The 18,308-nt window shown below is 40.4% G+C and overlaps 1 protein-coding gene across 2 annotated transcripts in view; it reads right to left on the bottom strand.

Annotated features, from left to right (window-relative positions):
• Nucleotides 1–18,308, bottom strand: part of CNNM2 (cyclin and CBS domain divalent metal cation transport mediator 2) — a gene marked incomplete at both ends in the record, with an annotated part of 139,438 nt that overhangs the window by 9,579 nt on the left and 111,551 nt on the right. For both annotated transcript variants that reach the window (XM_079700768.1, XM_079700769.1), the window contains 3 exons: nt 9,103–9,272; nt 11,311–11,448; nt 14,380–14,523. In XM_079700768.1, the coding sequence (XP_079556894.1) occupies nt 9,103–9,272; nt 11,311–11,448; nt 14,380–14,523 (452 nt within the window). The remainder of the gene's footprint in view (nt 1–9,102; nt 9,273–11,310; nt 11,449–14,379; nt 14,524–18,308) is intronic.

Below are 18,308 nucleotides of genomic sequence, written 5' to 3'. Positions count from 1 at the left end.
GACACGGGTTCGTGCCCCGGTCCGGGAAGATCCCACATGCCGCGGAGCGGCTGGGCCCGTGAGCCATGGCCGCTGAGCCTGCGTGTCCGGAGCCTGTGCTCTGCAACAGGAGAGGCCACAACAGTGAGAGGCCCGCGTACCGCAAAAAAAAAAAAAAAAAAAAAAAGCAGTTTGGTGAGCAGGTCAGACTGCGGAGCTCCTTGAAGGATGGGCTAATGAGGTCAGGTTCTTGAGCAGAGGAATACGGTTTCAGGAAGATCAAGTCTAGACGTACACGAGAGCAGTATCCACAGGATTGGAAAAAGATCACTATGGGAGGAGCTATGGATAAGGAATCAACATAATTTGGTGAAACCGTAATGGAGAAAGAAGCGCAAGGAGGGGCTTCCCTGGTGGCGCAGTGGTTGAGAGTCCGCCTGCCGATGCAGGGGACACGGGTTCGTGCCCCGGTCCGGGAGGATTCCACATGCCGCGGAGCGGCTGGGCCCGTGAGCTATGGCCGCTGAGCCTGCACGTCCGGAGCCTGTGCTCCACAACGGAAGAGGCCACAACGGTGAGAGGCCCACGTACCGCTAAAAAAAAAAAAAAAAAAAGAAGCACAAGGAGAGAGAGAGGGAGGCATCAATAATCACAAGAGAAGTTTGCTCTGAGCGACTTGAAGAACGGGGACCCCATGAGTGGAGATGGAAATGTTGGGAGGGAGATGCATCAGTGATGGGGGCCGGGAAGAGGGGACGAATTCCCTTTAAGAAAACAAGGCCTTTTGAAGAGTCCATCAAAAAGGCTGAAATGGAAGGACGAAGGTCAGGGAAAAGGTCAGAACTGGAGATGGGGGTCTGAGAGAGGAGAAGAGAAAATGAGCAATTACAGCCCTTGACTGGGAGTAGGAGGAGAAAAGGAAACAAATATGGGACCAAAGGGAAAACGGATACGAGTAGAACCGGACAACCGTTGTCATCACAGAAGCTGGGAGAGGGAAGAACCTCAGAGTAAAGGGATGGTCAGAGGGTCACCGAGGAGGGAGCCACTGTGGCCTCAGGGAGTCTTTTCCTGAAGAAATCAGACTGTGGAAGGGAAGGGAGGGCAAGAGGGACAAAGCACAGGCAGCAGGGCCACAGGGGAGCTGGCAGCAGCCTTGGGGTCAAGTGAGGCCTGTTTAGGATTAGGCAAATTGGGGCAGAAAGGGCGGAAAGTTAGTGGAGAGAGAGAAGGTGGGAACTCAGGGAGCAAAAGCCAAAAGCTGGTGGAAAGAATGGGATGCAGGGTCCCTAAGAGAGGGGGGCAGGGACACAATATTCAGAGACAATGAGCAGCAGAAATGGAGGTGCCCGCTGTGTATACCTTCAGTTACTTATCCATTTCGATTTTGTATCAGAGAGCTAGGACGTACGTATACGCTAACTGAAAATGTCTGCCTCAGTGACCGTAAGCTCGAAAGTGTCTGTAGGACCATCATGTAACCTGCATTTCTATGCAGAAAATCGGGAGGAAGGATCAAATGCCGTAGAGCCTCATATCGACTTCTGTTTCTATGGATCTCCTGTTGATCTGGATCCTTTAATTTTTTTTTTTTTTTAAAACAAGCTACAGGGCCTTCTGTGTTCCGTGTCCCTGCAAATGGGTGCCAGCTCTGGAACCTCTGTGCACCCTGGCCTCTCAAGAGACTCCCCAGAAGCTGTGAGTCTGCAAATTAAATTAGGACAGCTGCTCGAAGATTTGCAGCCCCCCAGCTGATCTCTCCCTGCCCCCCAAGACAGGCCGGCAGGTGGTGGGGAGGATCCGCTATCTTTCTTCTGGAGTCTACCTAGTCTAGATCCATCAGATTACAGGCAGGTGTACTAGGTCAGTGGTTCCCAGCTGCTTGGATTCCAAGAACTAGGAAAATCCATCTTCCTTCTCAGAAACAGAGAGAGGGTTGCCGCATTTTTATTTCATAAAATAAAGATATTTTTAAAACACATCTACTGCGACCATCATTCCACAAAAGCCCAGACAGTTTAATCCCCCAAATATAGAAAATATATAATTTCAGAATAACAGGTCTTTAAGCTGAATACACACAGCTTTATGAAGAACTCACTGCAACTGTTTTTATTTTTCTCATTTTGCCTCAAACTGGTGAAAACTTTGCCAAGTATCAGCATTTAGGAACCACTGCACTAGACTAATTTTGCTTCAGTTATAAAACTGCAGTAAAGGAGAGGAGACCTGTGGTTCTTTCAGTTCTAACATCCTGTGATTCTACAATTCCAAAAGTTTAAAAAACTGCCCAGCCCTATCTCCTTCTCTAGAGGACTGAAGCTTTCCTGGTAGGCAAGTTTTAGAAACATCCAGTGAACACATTTTTTTTTACTCATCTATGTGTGTCAGTGTCTCAAAGAAGTGACCGTTTTCAAGTAAACCTACAGGTACACAAAGCAGGGCTGCCCCATGAGGAAATGGCTTGCCTGGCCCAAGTTCAATCAGGTGTCTTCTCAGAAAATAAACTTCTTCCATATAGGGAAGGAGCTCCGTATCAATTTTACTTTTGAAACATTCACGAATTTGCTCTAGTCTAGTATATCACACACACACACACAAAAATCGAGACAGGATAGACTCCCAAAGGAAGCTAGGGCTTCATGTTGGTAAACTGACAAAACGGGAAGAAGGCCTCACTGTCCCAGGCAAAGCTGGCTCCCCGAGTAAAGTTACTACTACAGAATCCTACCTTCCTTTGGAAAAAGGTATTAGACAACTCTTTTCAAAGTTTCTAAGCATCGACAAAGTACCCAGCAGTCATGTGCTGTACCTGGCCTCAAGGCAGAAGCCTAATCTATCCTCGTCGGCACAAACAAGATGGAGCGCTCAGTGGAAGCCGTGGACTCAAGGCTGAAGACCCTCAGATCCCACATGCTGAGCATCTACTTGGTCTCCTGCTCACTCTGGAATTGAGTTCTTTTTTTATTTTGTTTTTGTTTTTTAAATCACCATCACAAAACAGGGTTTGACACCTAAAAGGAGGTAATGAAATGCCAGGGGCACAAACGCTAGGTTGTGTTCACCAGCACTGCCCAGTAAGAGGGGACGCACCACCCAGACATCCTCTAGCAAAATTTTTCAATCTGCAGTCCACAGATGTAGTCCTAGGACTCAGCAAGTTTGCTTCATAAACACTTAAATTTAAAAAAAAAATTTTTCTTGATGGTCAAAAATTAATTTACATATATTTCAGGCTATCTGGTTGACCACCTTCTAACCAAGTACTGCCACCAGATGTCAGTGGCAGCATTTGCCTTAGTGCTCAAATCTGTTAAGTTGTTCTTACTACGTGAATCATCGTGGCTAAGGCTTGCTACTCAACCAACTGGGAGCTTGTTAGAAATAAAGCATTTCAGACTCCACCCTAGATGTACTGAATCCCCAAGGGATTCCCAAGCACACTGAAGTGTGAGAAGCACTGAGCCAAAGAGAAAGGAACAGGGGAGGACTAAACATACAAATAATCCGGTCACACCCAGTGGAGGCCAAATAACAACACAACATACTGTACAAACATACAGAGTAGCTCAAACTGAGCACAGGGCTGGAGGGTGCCATCCTTGCCAGGCACACAGGGACCTAAGTGTGCTGAATGCAAGAGCCAGCGCCAGAGCTCCCTGCTACCATCCTGGGACCAGTGGCACTTTACTGTCAGCCAAACAGTATCATTTACACATTTAAAATACTAATTACAAACTTGTTTTCTTCATTGTTCTATGTAAGAGTTCTCAGCTCAAAGGGTTCAAAAGGATCTCATGCTAGTTTTATATTTATACATATTTAATTTTTAAAAAATAGAGTCAACACTAGGCATCTAAATAATTTTTTTCTGTAACATGGCTGTGTTATCTGTACACAACTCAAGAGTGAGGAAACATTATTCACCGGGACACGGAGACCCTGCAACTCAAAACTCCTTAAGAAGGTTTGGTATTGAAGGCTTCAATTCTCTCCCAATAACAAGTGAAATGATATTAAATATTGTCAAAGGCTGTTTAGTTCTAAGATGCTACCTGCCACCTCCACAAAAGAACAGATTTCACTCCGCAGGGAAAAACCCTTTCGAATCTATGTCAGAAGCCCTAAAGGAAAAGAGTGGATGGGGCAATTGAACAACAAAACATCTGGGGCATGAAATCAACAAAAATTAACCCCAGAAAAAAAAGCATCCTTTTCCATTGATTATATAATTGGCAAAGAAAAAAGCTATTCCTCTTGTTTTCCTATTATTCTTTATATTTACTAAAATCATAACCTAATTATGTGTTGTGTAAGAACAATGATATTTTATCTGCTTAGACATTTTATTCCCCAAAGGACCAACAAATACTTCACTGTAAAAGATCAACTATATATATTAGAAAAATGGTTTATAATAGTTATAATTACAGGCACACTATCTTTTTTGACATATTTTTGTACATGCTTTCTACTTCTTTTATGACCATATAATGATCTCATATTATCCACACTGAAATTTGATTAGCTTAGATATATGGACTATTTCTACTACTTTAATTATAATTGATATATTTATTTGCTATAAATCTATTTGCATAAAAAGCTTTATAAAAAATGATTTCTTGAAATGCATGTGTATGAGGGGTTTTATATATTTATTCCCAAAAGGAAGCTGCCAGTTTAAGCATGTGACTGGTTTACAGCATTTTTTTCTTTTTTGTTCACTGTTCATCATGGATTTTTACAAAGATTTTTTGTTTTTGGTTTGTTTTAGAAATCAAGAATGGATGCTTAATTTTGTCCTGATATCTACTGATTTAAGCATAGGGATTTTTTCCTTTACTGCTTTCCTAATTAACACGGCATATTTTAGTTTTTTTGTCCTTCTATTAAACTAGCCCTGAATACCTAAAATAATCCTAATTCAGTCACAGCCACAGTGAATAGCTCTTTGGGTCCATTATTGGTCTCTAACTGCTACCTTTTTATTTAGGAATTCTCCATCAATGTGGACAAGTGAGACTGACCCAGAACATTATCAGACTTTAGATTAGGCCATACTGTCGTAAAGAATGCATTTAACTATCAAATCATCTTGTTCTATTTGTACAATACAGAAATCGAGTTCTTTAGAGTCTCAATTTTTTTTTTTCCAAGCAATTCCTTTGATTCTAGCTGCTTTTTTGGGGGGAAGGGAGAACTTCTAGTTTTCTTTTTTCTCTTATCACATTAATTATGCCAATAGAATAATGATTTTGTTCATCTTTTAGAAGAACCAATCTTGATTTTATTTATGGGGTGTAAAACTTTTTCATTTTAAAAGTTATTTTCATGACACTCTGTTATTTAATTTGTTCTTTTTAGTTTGTTGCTTTGCTCTTTTTCTATTATAGAAAATCAGAGATATCTTTTTTTCTTATGTAAGTACTTAGAGGAATAAAATTTTAAACTTTGACATACTGTGGATATGGAATTTATATTATTTAAGTCTTTTATTCTATACCTTATGTATAAACCTTTGTAAGAGAATTGCTCACAGTTTTTAAATAGCTTAGTACTTTTCGATTATGCATTTTTATATCTAATTTTATTTCATTATGATCTATGCAGGTAGTTTTATGAAATTTCTATCTTTCTGAATTTACTAGAATTTACATGTGACAGAGCAAATGACCAATTTTTATGAAGAAGTCACATAAAACTTTTTTTTTAAGTGTATTTCCCTGGCTTTATATTTAATTTTCTTCAACTTGGTTAATTTTATTTATACAATTTAAAACTCTAACATTTTTTTCTTGCTCTTTTATGATGGTGGAAAAAATTTCCCCCCAAGATTATGTTCCTACCCATTCCTACTTTTATATGTGTATTCTGTTATTTAAGGCATGTAGAGCCAATAAAGTTTTCTTTCACTATTTATTGTGCTTTTATCACAATACATTTTAGTTTAAAAATCTACTTTCTGGGCTTCCCTGGTGGCGCAGTGGTTGAGAGTCCGCCTGCCGATGCAGGGGACGCGTGTTCGTGCCCCGGTCTGGGAAGATCCCACATGCCACAGAGCGGCTGGGCCCGTGAGCCATGGCCGCTGAGCCTGCGCGTCCGGAGCCTGTGCTCCGCAACGGGAGAGGCCACAACAGTGAGAGGCCCGCGTACCCCAAAGAAAAAAATCTACTTTCTCAGATAAAACTTGAAAGTGCCTTTTAATTCATATGTAGTATGTGTCCCATAACCTATAGGATATTCTTTTAAGTAAGCTTACTTAAATGGTTTGCTTTGAATAAGTTAGACTTTATTTCATCTAGGGTTTAAATTCAAAGTGATTGTTTCTAGTTATAATTGTATTCCAAACATCAATTACTTAATAAAAGAGTTTTTCTAGTGTCTGCAGAAGAAGGCAGCTTGTTGGCACTGGGGCCAGGAAGGGAAGGCAGCTACAGCTGCTTTCCTCTGGTTTAATGTTCTTGAAATGCAGTAGAACATGCTCAATAACCTGGCATGAATTTCCAATGATGGATTAGTGATATTTTAGGGTGGAATATACTCTGTAAATGGTGATGGCTATGCTAGACTGACAGGGTATTATATTTCATTTTGTCATACTCTGGGTACCTCAGGTAACTGCCTGGCCTTCAAGAACATGATTTTCACCAAACTCTACCATTTGAACACCTCCATAAAGCCTTGAAATCTTTATAAAACTCCCATGATGGGGCTTCCCTGGTGGCGCAGTGGTTAAGAATCCGCCTGCCAATGCAGGGGACACGGGTTCGAGCCCTGGTCCGGGAAGACCCCACATGCCGCGGAGCAACTAAGCCCGTGCGCCACAACTACTGAGCCTGCACTCTAGAGCCCGTGAGCCACAACTACTGAGCCCACGAGCCACAACTACTGAAGCCCAAGCACCTAGAGCCCATGCTCCGCAACAAGAAAAGCCACCGCAATGAGAAGCTCGCACACCACAACGAAGAGTAGCCCCCGCTCGCTGAAACTGGAGAAAGCCCGCACGCAGTAACTAAGACCCAACACAGCCAAAAATAAATAAATAAAATAAAAATTTTTTAAAACTCCCATGACATCGTCAGTTCCAAGAACTTGTCACATTTGTAAAAATATTTAACATGACATAGGTATTCAAATATAGGTACATGGACATAAAAACCTTATCAAAAATATCTTTAAAGATTTACTTATAAAGGGACAAGAATTATGAAGTCCCTCTTCCATAAAATCTATTTTTAGATCCATCAGCCAGGAAATGGCTTTTTTACATACCAATAGAGCATTACTGAATCAGAATTCATAAATGCTAACTATATAAAAATCAACGATTGAAAGCCACAGAGTTTCTAATATTACTGAAATTCACAATGTCAATCCTCAAAGTTCTAAATAAACTGTCTTTAATGTCATTCAGTTTCTCTAGGTTTAAGGAATATTCACATCTAGATTTTATAAGAAACATGAATGCTTTACTCCTTCACTGTAGTAAATAAAATAAATTCCCAACCCCCTCAGAGTTTCAAGCTTGTCTATCCCCAGAGAAAAAGAAAAACAATTCATGATTGAATGAGACTAAGGTTAGTAGAATAATCAGGGTACTGACTTAGAAAACCTGCAAACAGAAGTTTCCAAGAAACACTATACGAAAGCAGCATATACCTGGTTAATCCATAGACTTTTCTACAGTTCCTCACTTCTGCTTCCAGAATTCACTATACAGTCCAAACACGGGGCATAAACACAACACTTCCCAGAGTTTCTAACATCTAGACATCTGATAAGAGTTATTTTCAGATAAAAAGAAACATCTTGATTCATTTAGATAACTGGGACTTGCTGGACTCAGCGTAAATTGTAGATGGGTCTACCAAGTGCTAATTATACTCGTATAAAGATCCCTCCAATTCTTACCTAGGAAGTAACCAAGGAACAGGAGAATGCTTAAGGGGCTAGTATTCTTATATTGAAATACACTCAGAATTCCTATAAAAGTAATTCTTCAATAAAGAGACACAAGAAATCAATAAAACTAGCATGCTATTCATTGTACTATTCATCGTACTATTCATCTTGGTCTCCAGGCGAAGAACTGCGCTCTACCAAGTGAAACTGTGAGATAATAAGGGCCTCCTGTCAATCCGAGCACAAAAGCCCCTCTAGGGCCCTTAGGAGGGTTCAGAATGGATGGACCTTCTCACCTTATATAGTGGATTATGTTACAGTGAGAAGGAGGTAAGTTACCATTGCCATGAGAGGCTGTGATTATCCCATCAGTTCCTCATTAAAACAGAAGCTGGTAGTAATCAGGAATAAAAACAATAATAGGGCTTCCCTGGTGGCGCAGTGGTTGAGAATCTGCCTGCTAATGCAGGGGACACGGGTTCAAGCCCTGGTCTGGGAAGATCCCACGTGCCGCGGAGCAACTAGACCCGTGAGCCACAACTACTGAGCCTGCACGTCTGGAGCCTGTGCTCCGCAACAAGAGAGGTCACGACAGTGAGAGGCCCACGCACCGCACCGCGATGAAGAGTGGCCCCCCGCTTGCCACAGCTACAGAAAGCCCTTGCACAGAAACGAAGACCCAATACAGACAAAAATAAAAAAATTAAAAGGCTCAACATTTAAAACAAAACAATAATAAATGGATTATTTTGATGGCGTTAAGGGAAGAGATCATAAGGCATCTCTAGGAAGTTGTGCAAGACCAAGTCCTAACAAGGGGCAGAAGAAATAAAAGATGATAAAAAGAAGACTCAAGGAACTCACAACACTTAAATTTCAAATGCCCAGCCAAGATTTAGACATGCACAGGTAATTCCCCAAACTCTTCAAAAAAAAATACAGACACCTGAATTCACCCTTCTTCAAATGAATGCCTCAATGCCTCAGCAATCACTAAGTGCCTGTCTTTATTGGAAATTAAAGTAATTAATAACATCGCTTTATATTGAAATTGTTTGCAGATACGAAAACAGGGAGATGAAATTCTCCCACTGTAAGGCCACCCCAGAAGTTAAGTATGTTATATCCTTGACACCCATTCACCTATACCAAGTCTCCTCCAAACTGGAAGGGTGGGTACTCAATAAGATCAAACAACTATTGATTAATTCTTCTGACCTGCAAAATGAGAACGAAGTAGTCTACAGGTTTGTTTCGCTGGTAGAGGTAGTATTCTGGGGCTTTCTTGTTCTTCTCATCATACTTCAGTTCCTGGATGACATTGGGGTGCTTTAGCAGCCTTAGAAGGATCTTCTCTGACATCTGGGATGGGCTAAATGCTTCTACTTCTATAGATATAAACACAACTTGATATTACACTTCAAATGGATGGAAAAAAATGATACTAGTGATTAAGGTGTTTAAAGAAAAGAATACTTGGAATTGAAGCGATAACAGTATGGATTAACGAGACTTCCATTTGGTGATCCACTGGGGGCAGATTACCTGGGAGAAATTAGAAAATGCTGAATTCTCATGTTTGTTGCTTTAAAACTTTTCATTTTCAACCTGTCATTGGTTTCAGTTCTCATAAAAATACCCTCATTTTCTGACTGACACAAAGGAAAATCAACCAGAAGCAGGCTCCATGACTGCCAGGACACCCTGCAACAGGCCACAAAAGACTGACTGTCCAACAACAGCCAAAGGAAGAAGCAAAGGTCAGGAAGCATCTAGGTGTGGGTTAGTACCAGGTGCACAGACGCAGTGCTCCATATCTCATTCTCCCATTCAACTACCCTGAGAAAGTCTGGGAACAAAGGAAGGTAGAGATTCAGAATAAAAGCAAGGCACGTGCACACATCAACATGCACTCCAACTTGCTAATTAAAAAAAAAAAGTAATGTTGATCTGAGTTTACAAAGATATTGATTTTACTAAAATAACAAAACCCAAAATTACTGACTTAAGGGTGCCATACTGAAAGTGGACTTTATGGTATCTCAGAGGCAGAGTAGGGTAACATTTAGTTTTAAATTGTGGTTCTTAAATGATGAACAATATTATCAGAAATAGAAAATAATAAGGAAGTTAAAGACATTGTCTATGTTTTAAAGTTTTTTTAATTATGTTATATGTGCGATATAAATTCTGCATTAGCTTCTGTGACTTTTTCGTAATAACAAAATTAGACAGTACATTGTGGAAATTTTGGAAAACAGAAAAAAATGAAGAAAATAAAATCACCTATAAACCAACCACTCGTAACCATTCTGAGCAATTGGTGAGCATTTCTTTCTAATACCTCACCTAGGCATGCGTGCCATGTCCGTGTGTGTGTACACACAAAAACACAAGGATAATCTTGTGTACACACGGTTTTATACTGTTTCTTCTCACCTTACATTAAATCATGAGTATTTTCCCATGTCATAAATATTATATGGTGACCATGTCCAGGTATCTGAAAACATGATCTTAAAGAGTGCATAACATTCCATCACCGTTAGCATTCTTTTCAAAATATCTTAAGTATACTGCATTCAGTTGAAAGGCATTGGCTGCCCATCTTGGACACAGACGTCTTCTACAGGCCACTGGGTACTCTGATTTTCTCACACTTCCCCTGGCCAACAGAGCTCACCCTTCGCCTAGAGAGCCATCTGGGGATGTGAGCAGGGTCAGTCGGTCTCTCAAGTCCGTTCGACCTTGACCTCTCTGGAGCAGTCAGTGCTGGCTGGGTTGGTGGTTTTAATAATGTGAACACTTGCCTCCTGGAATGGGCCCAAGTTAACAATCTGATTTGAAGAGGCCATCAAGAAATCCATGTCAGAGTTCTTAGAATTTCTGATTTCATTAAAACCATAAAGGGTAAAGATTTTATTTTGAAAATTTATTGTTCTTCTTTGAAAATCATAGCACCTGTGTCACCACCGATGTCCAACTGTTCTTCTGAGGCAAGCTGAAGAGAGAACTACTCAACTGTCCGACACACAGCGAGGTAGTGTCTGGTTTGCACTGTCCGCCTGCTCCGCCAGCTGGCTCTCCCCTGGACTTAGCTGAAGCGGATGGCCTGGCCTACTGTTCACATGCAGTGTGGCACTAACATTCATCCTTACCTTTCAGACCAATTTTAAGTTACTGGTCCACCCCTGGTAAATGTCTCAGAGGGTTCATGCCGACACTGAACATAGGAGAGGAGAGAATTTAAAAAGAAAAAAACAAAACAAAACAAACAAAACAAAAAAACAAAAAACAAAACACAAAAGTGGCATTACTTATCACCCCATTTCCCAGTCTCCACCCCCAGCCCACCCCAGTCAGCAGTGGGTGAGAAACTCGCTCCAGGGTTGGCAGAGATTTCAAACTGCGATAAGCTGCACTTGCCTGTTGCTAGGAAACGGTGCATGGCCAGGAGAAGCTGTGGTGATATTTTAACCTTCATCTCGCTGTCTGTCTGCTTAAAGGCAGAAAAATCTTGCTTTCTCTCTCGATGGGCCACTTTCTTTTTCGTTCTGTTATCAGCTGAGGGAGAAATGGAAATGCATTCCATTAGATTGGGGCTCTTTTCGAATGAAAATGACATAATATATGGAAAAGGCTAGGCTCTCTCTCCAGATGGTGGGCACGCTACATACAAGCACCACATGGAAAGGGGAAGGGAGAGAGAATCCTCATTAAATCAGTGCAGCACAGTCATGACTGTGACACAGTCCAGAGTAAGAAATCGCAGGCAACCTGATGGGGAGCAACTATCGACACACTTCGTGAAGATCTTCAGAGCCCTTTTAAGTACATTACTGGGCAGCTGGGGACAAGAATCCTCCCCTCGTGGAGCCTATACAACCACATAGCAACAGTGCCTGTAGCCCGGGGTGCACACACGCTCCTGCTACTGAGGTCACCACACCGCAGTGAAGAACAACCATGTTACAGAAGACACAGGGAAGCACGTCCCTGCCTTTAAGAGGCTCCCAGCCTCTGCTGAAAGAGAATACACACACACATACACACACACACACAATCTCAAGAAACAAACAAGAACACTTTCATGGGACAGTATTTTAATAATAATAACTGTTAGCTGCATTTCTACCCCAGGCCATGAGATCCTCAAGGTCAACCAAATACAAAGGAAGTGATTCAGAATAGAGGTCAGCACACTTCCTCTGTAAAGGGCTAGACAGCAAATACTTCAGGCTCGCGGGCCATGTATGCTCTGTTGCAACTACTCAACCCAGCTGTTTAGCAAAAAGCAGCCATATGTAAATGAATTAGCAGGGCTGTGTTACAGTAAAACTTTATTACGGATATGAAATTTTAACTTCTTATCATTTTTGCATGTCACAAAATAAAATTATTATTCTGATTTTTTTCAACCGAAAAATGTAAAAAAAAAAAATTTAGCTTCTGGGTCATATAAAAACAGGTGGCATGCTCTTGAGGGCTGTAGTTTGCCAATCCTTGATCTAGAAGGTGTCTCATGCAAAACCTTTTTTCAAGTATTTTTCTGGACAAAGTAATGATCAAGAAAAAACTAGGTTAGAGACAAGATCCTAATTGCTTCCTTTTTTCCCCCCAAGAATCATGAGTCTTTACATTACCATTTCATGCCTAGGGCAAAACAGAGTGATTACTAACTAGGCTTGTCCTGGGGAGACGGTGAACACAACCTATAATTTTCCTGTCTCAAATTCTCTTTAGAATCAGGCAGCATAAATCAATGCAAGCATCCTAAATAATTTTCTAATGACAAAGGTAGTCATCATCCCTGATCTGAATCAAGAATACACCTGAACCACAAGTTCAGCATCTCATCTCAGGAAGCCATGTATGAAATCAGTCTCATCAAGGTTCAAAAGAAGTGAACTGAAGTGTAAACATAAAAGCTCATAAATGTCTACATTATCTTTCTTACAATGAGGATTACCCCTGGGGAAACACATAAATATGCAGAGACACACTTGGTATTAAAGAGTCACTATGAGGAGGGATGAAAAGAATGTAAATGCACAATTAACAATATTCTCTATTATGAAATCTCTGATTATTCTCCAAGAGTCAAAAGGATAAAGCACATAGGAACTGGTGTTCTTTTAAAGAACACTATACAGGGCTTCCCTGGTGGCGCAGTGGTTGGGAGTCCGCCTGCCGATGCAGGGGACACGGGTTCGTGCCCCGGTCTGGGAGGATCCCGCGTGCCGCGGAACGGCTGGGCCCATGAGCCATGGCACTGGGCCTGCGCGTCCGGAGCCTGTGCTCCGCAGGGGGAGAGGCCACAACAGTGAGAGGCCCACATACCGCAAAAAAAAAAAAAACAACAACACTATACAGATGTGAGGAAAACATAAGATACATTTTCAGAAGCAGGTCAAGAGATAAACATAAAATGTATTTCTTTAAGGGTGCATGGAAGACTTTTTAAACTTTAAAATGAGGGACATTCCCTTCTAACAGGACTGAAAAAAAAATCATTCCGCTTTGAGCAAGGCCGGCTTTGTCCTGGGTGCTCCAGGCCATTTGAACAGTCCATTTTCCCCTCCAAGTCATGCTTTAAAAGCCAAACAGGACAAAAAGAGCCCAGATTCTCTTTCTCTATACCACCTTTGAGAGCCCCTAACATCTCAGGCCTTGGGCCATCTTTGGCATTAAGAAACTCTTGAAAGAGTCTTACTTTGCTAAGAGTAAGGCTGAGGAAGAGGGTTTAAGCTCCACAGTCCAACAGTTGGAGACTTTAATGAGACAAGATTCATGTTCAATACTCAGCCCAGAATCAAGCCGACTCCTGGGCAAACAGGTGTGGATACTTCTCTTCCCCTGCCCCGATCCAAGACCACCTCTCAGAAGGCAGAGAAGCACAGAACAAGAAAAACACATTTCTTATTTTGTACCCTAACCCGTCCTGCTTTCTCTATATACCCTGCTGCACCACCACTGCCCCAGCAAAACTATGCCTGCAAACCTCACCTCTACCCTGGTCCATGGGTCCTGGAATAGAGAAATTTCAACAGTTGCTATCCATCAATTTAACAAACCCCCCCTCACTTTTTAAGTATTTGAATTATGACCATAGGTAGAGACAGAAATTTATCTGAAAACAATTTGCCTAATTGTGTAAAATGAAAATTTAGTAAAGAACAAGTCTTCCTCCAGATGTAAAATAAATGTGAAAACCAGGAATGGAGTTTTCTGTTCAGGGCAAGCAATGCCCAAATCAATAGTTAGAAGCAGTTGGCTTTTCAAAAAAACATGGCCAGTTGACACCACAGGACCTGCCTCTTCTTCCTCTCTTGATGAAGCGACTGGAATATACTGGCAGGTGGTACCCAGCCTACACACACAGTGCATAATTAGAAACAGGCAGACAACAGCTGGAGAGATGTCAGATGACTCACAAACAACATGACAAATAAAAGCAAAGGTTTTGGAAAATTACACTCAGGCGATGGTACTCACTGTATAAATCTGTTTCATCTAGAATCTCAGATTTGATGATTTCTTCGATCACATCCTCTAATGTGACAATTCCCAGAACTTCATAAAACGGGTCCCCCTCTCCTTCATTGTTTACTCGCTGCACAATAGCCAGGTGAGATTTACCTTTAAAGAAAAGAAAACAAAGAGGTAATTTTCAGAACTTCCTGATTGAAGTCTTATAAATGATTATGGTAAAAATAGCAGCAAACACAGATACCAGATTATCAAAGTCTATCTTTCAGCATTTAAAAATGGTTTGGAAATACCACAAATGGAAAAGCTTCATGGGCCATAAAAAGTAAGACCAGTTAATCCAGAAGAGCATCATCGTCTACACACATGGTACCACCATGTTACCACTTGCTTCCTAATGGATTTGGTCTTCAGTTATGTCAGCTCTTCCTTTGTGACCTTTCAGCAACTGCTACTTTACTTTAGGAGAGCAGTTCTCAAAGTGTGGTCTGTGGATCCCTAAGGGTGCTCAAGACCCTTTTAGGAGAGTCAGAAAGGTCAAACTACTTTCATTTAGAACACTAAAATGTTCCTGGAATTTTCCACTGTGTTGATATTTGCACCAATGGTGTAAAGTGCCTGAGCACAAATCAAGGCAGCGGTAGTAGTGGTCACTATGCTAGTGGTCACTGTCTTCTCCTACACACACACACACACACACACACACACACACACACACACACACACACACACAGTGAGAGGGGAAAAAGTTAGTTCCTCTTAAGAATATCCTTTAAATTAGGAGTTTGGGATTAAAATATACACACTACTATATATAAAATAGATAGCCAACAAGGACCTACTGTATAGCACAGGGAACTATACTCAATATCTTATAATAACCTATAATGGAAGAGAATTTAAAAAGTATATAAAAATATATATATGTGTGTATATATATATACATATATATGTAACTGAATCACTTTGCTGTACAGCTTAAACTAACACATTGTAAATCAACTATATTTCAATAAAAATGTAAAAATAAAATAATTCTTTTCAGAACAACAAAAAAAGAATATCCTTGATGAAGCAGTAAAAGTTATTAGCTTCATTAAATCTTGATTCCCGGGACCTGTCTTTCAATATTGTATGTGACAAATTGCGAAGTACGGTAAAACACTTCTGTTGCATTCTCAAGTACGATAGTTGTTTTGAGGAAAAGGACTCAAACTGTTTTGAGGAAAATGACTCAACGCAAATTGTTTGAGTTGCACGTTGGATCAGCCACTTTTTTTCACTGAACATCTTTTTTATTTGAAAGAATGACTACCAAACAAACTATGGTTATTTAGACTTGGATATTTGGCAGACATTTTCTTGAAAATGAACAAGATGAGCCTGTTACATTAAGGAAAACAACAGCAGTGTTTGCTGCCAAAGATAACATCTGAGCTTTCAAGGGAAAATTAGAATTTTGGGAAACTTGTATCCACTACCATGAGCTTGAGAGCTTCTCAGTAAAGACTTTTCTGATGAGACAGGTGGTGCTATTAACAAATGAGATTTTGAAAGCACTGAACAATAAAATGTGTCAACATTTCAAAGATCTGCATAACTCTGTGAACAAGTATTTTCCAAATGACCATGGCCATGGTATTACCAAATCACACATGGGTAAATGATTTATTCAGAATGCAATACATAACAGTGGATTTTTAAAAACTTTTTATTTTGCAGTAATTTTAGATTTACAGAAAAGTTGCAAAGACAGTAGAGTCCCTGTATACCCTTTACTCAATTTCTCTCCCACTGATAACATCTTACTTTACCATGATATAGTCATCAAAACTAGAAACTGACATTGATATGGTAATATTCAGTAAATTCCAGATTTTATTTGGATTTCACCAGTTTTTCCATTAATGTTCTCTTTCTGTTCAAGTATCCAATCCAGAGTACCATATTGCATTTAGCTGTCATGTCTTCCCAGGTTCCTCTGTTCTGTGACAGATTCCCAGTCCTCCCTCGTTTTTCATGAGCTTGACAATCAAGTAGCACTGGTCAGGTACTCTGCAGAATGACCTCTTATCTGGATATGTCTTTCTCACGATTAGACTGGGATTATGAGTTTTCTAGTTACATCACATCAGGGCTCACATGGTAGCCACATGACATCACAGGCGATGTTCACCTTCACCACTCGGTTAAGGTAGAATTTCCCAGGTTTCTTCTCTACTGCAAAGTTACTAATTTTTCCCTTTCCCTCATTCTACTTTTTGGAAGCAAGTCACTAGGTCTAGCCCACCCCCAGGGAGGGGTGAGTGGTAGGAATTAAGCTCTACTTCCTGGAGTCAGAGGGTAGCTACATACATTATTCAGAATTCTTCTGTAAGGAAGATTCCAGACCAAAAGATTTTAATGAAACAGTGCACCAAAAGTCCACTGGCATAGTTTCAGATTCTATATTGCAACTAACCTTTAAGAAACTATCACTTGGGGAGTTTTGGTATATTATCAAAGAAGAACATACACAAAAAGCCTATTAAAATACCCCTCCCTTTCCCAAATACATATTTGTGTGAGGCCAGATTTTCTTCACATACTTCAATAAAACAGTATACAGCACAGACTGAATGCAGAAGAGAATCCAGCTGCCCTCCATTTAGCTAGATAATAAAGAGATACACATAAAGGTAAACAATGACACTATGTTTTGGAAAAAAGTTATTTTTAATAAAAATGTTGTTTATGTTAACATGTAATGGATTTATGATTGCCCCTTAAAAACGAATAAGTAAATGTTGAAAATTTCTCAGGTTTAATTTCAAATACAGTAAACATCAAAAAGATATAACCTACAAGGAAGAACACATGCTGTGAAGCTGACCAGTCCTGGATGTGAACTCCAGCATTGCCACTTTAGCCATCACCAGCTGTGTGATCATGAGCAAATTACCTAACTTTTCTGAGCCTCAGTCTCCTCTGAACCCAGGCTCATTCATGATAGTCGCTGCCACACAGGATCATCGTGAGTGTCAGAGATAATGTTGGTACCTAGCAAAGACAGTGCCTGGGATCCACTGGGTGATCAATAAATGGTAGCTCCTACTAATTTATTAATATTCCTCCTCAATTCTAAGGCACCATCAACTTATTGCCAGCTCAGTAAGAGAAAAAAACCCTACTACACTAAATGTACACTGCAGTTAAAAGATGCATTTCAATTTCAGAAAGATCTTTTAAAATATTAAATTTATCTCTAACACCAATATTGGTTTTCCCAACCCAAGGCACGCAAGGCATCTGAAACTTATCCTTAGGTTAAGCCAAGGAGATATGATATCTGGAAATTTCATGATCAGTTAACACGTATATTATTTTTTTAAATGTCAGGGTGAGGTTTTGGGGTTTTTTTTGCAGGGGGGGCAGTGAGGAGTGTCCTTTAAATAAAGTTTACTTAAAACTTCAAACGGGGTGAGTTTGCTCAGACACAATCAACCAGACAAACTAAAAATATCCTGAAGGCCAGGTCTGATCAAGTTCCCAGCACTTACTCAGAAACTGGCTTTGGTTCTGTAGGCTTGTCCGCCCTTTTCCGCTATGCCTCAGACCCCTTTTTATAGGCAACAATGTCTGGAGGCCTAGAAGTTTAGATTGTTAGACAATTAGGCCTCCTAACAATTTGCATCCTTAGCATGCTCATGCTCAAAGAATGAAAATATTTTGAGCAAATGAGACTAAGAGGGAAACTTATCAGCAATAGATATAAACACCGCATCAGGTCAAGTCAATTCTAGTCTAGTCAATTTGGTCCGGTCAGTTTCTCACATCTGCTTTCCCAAGGACCCAAACATAAGCAGTTAAAAATTCTTGGTGAATGCTGTCTGTCGAAAGTTAAATTCTTTTGCTATTCCCAGCTTGTGATCATTTAAAAGGAATTTTCCAAAGCA

The sequence above is a fragment of the Hyperoodon ampullatus genome (genome assembly GCF_949752795.1).
Source record: "Hyperoodon ampullatus genome assembly, chromosome: 1".
NCBI classification, from domain to species: Eukaryota; Metazoa; Chordata; class Mammalia; order Artiodactyla; family Ziphiidae; genus Hyperoodon; species Hyperoodon ampullatus.
The sequence above is the reverse complement of the archived record's forward strand: the minus strand, read 5'-3'. Positions and strand labels throughout refer to the sequence as shown.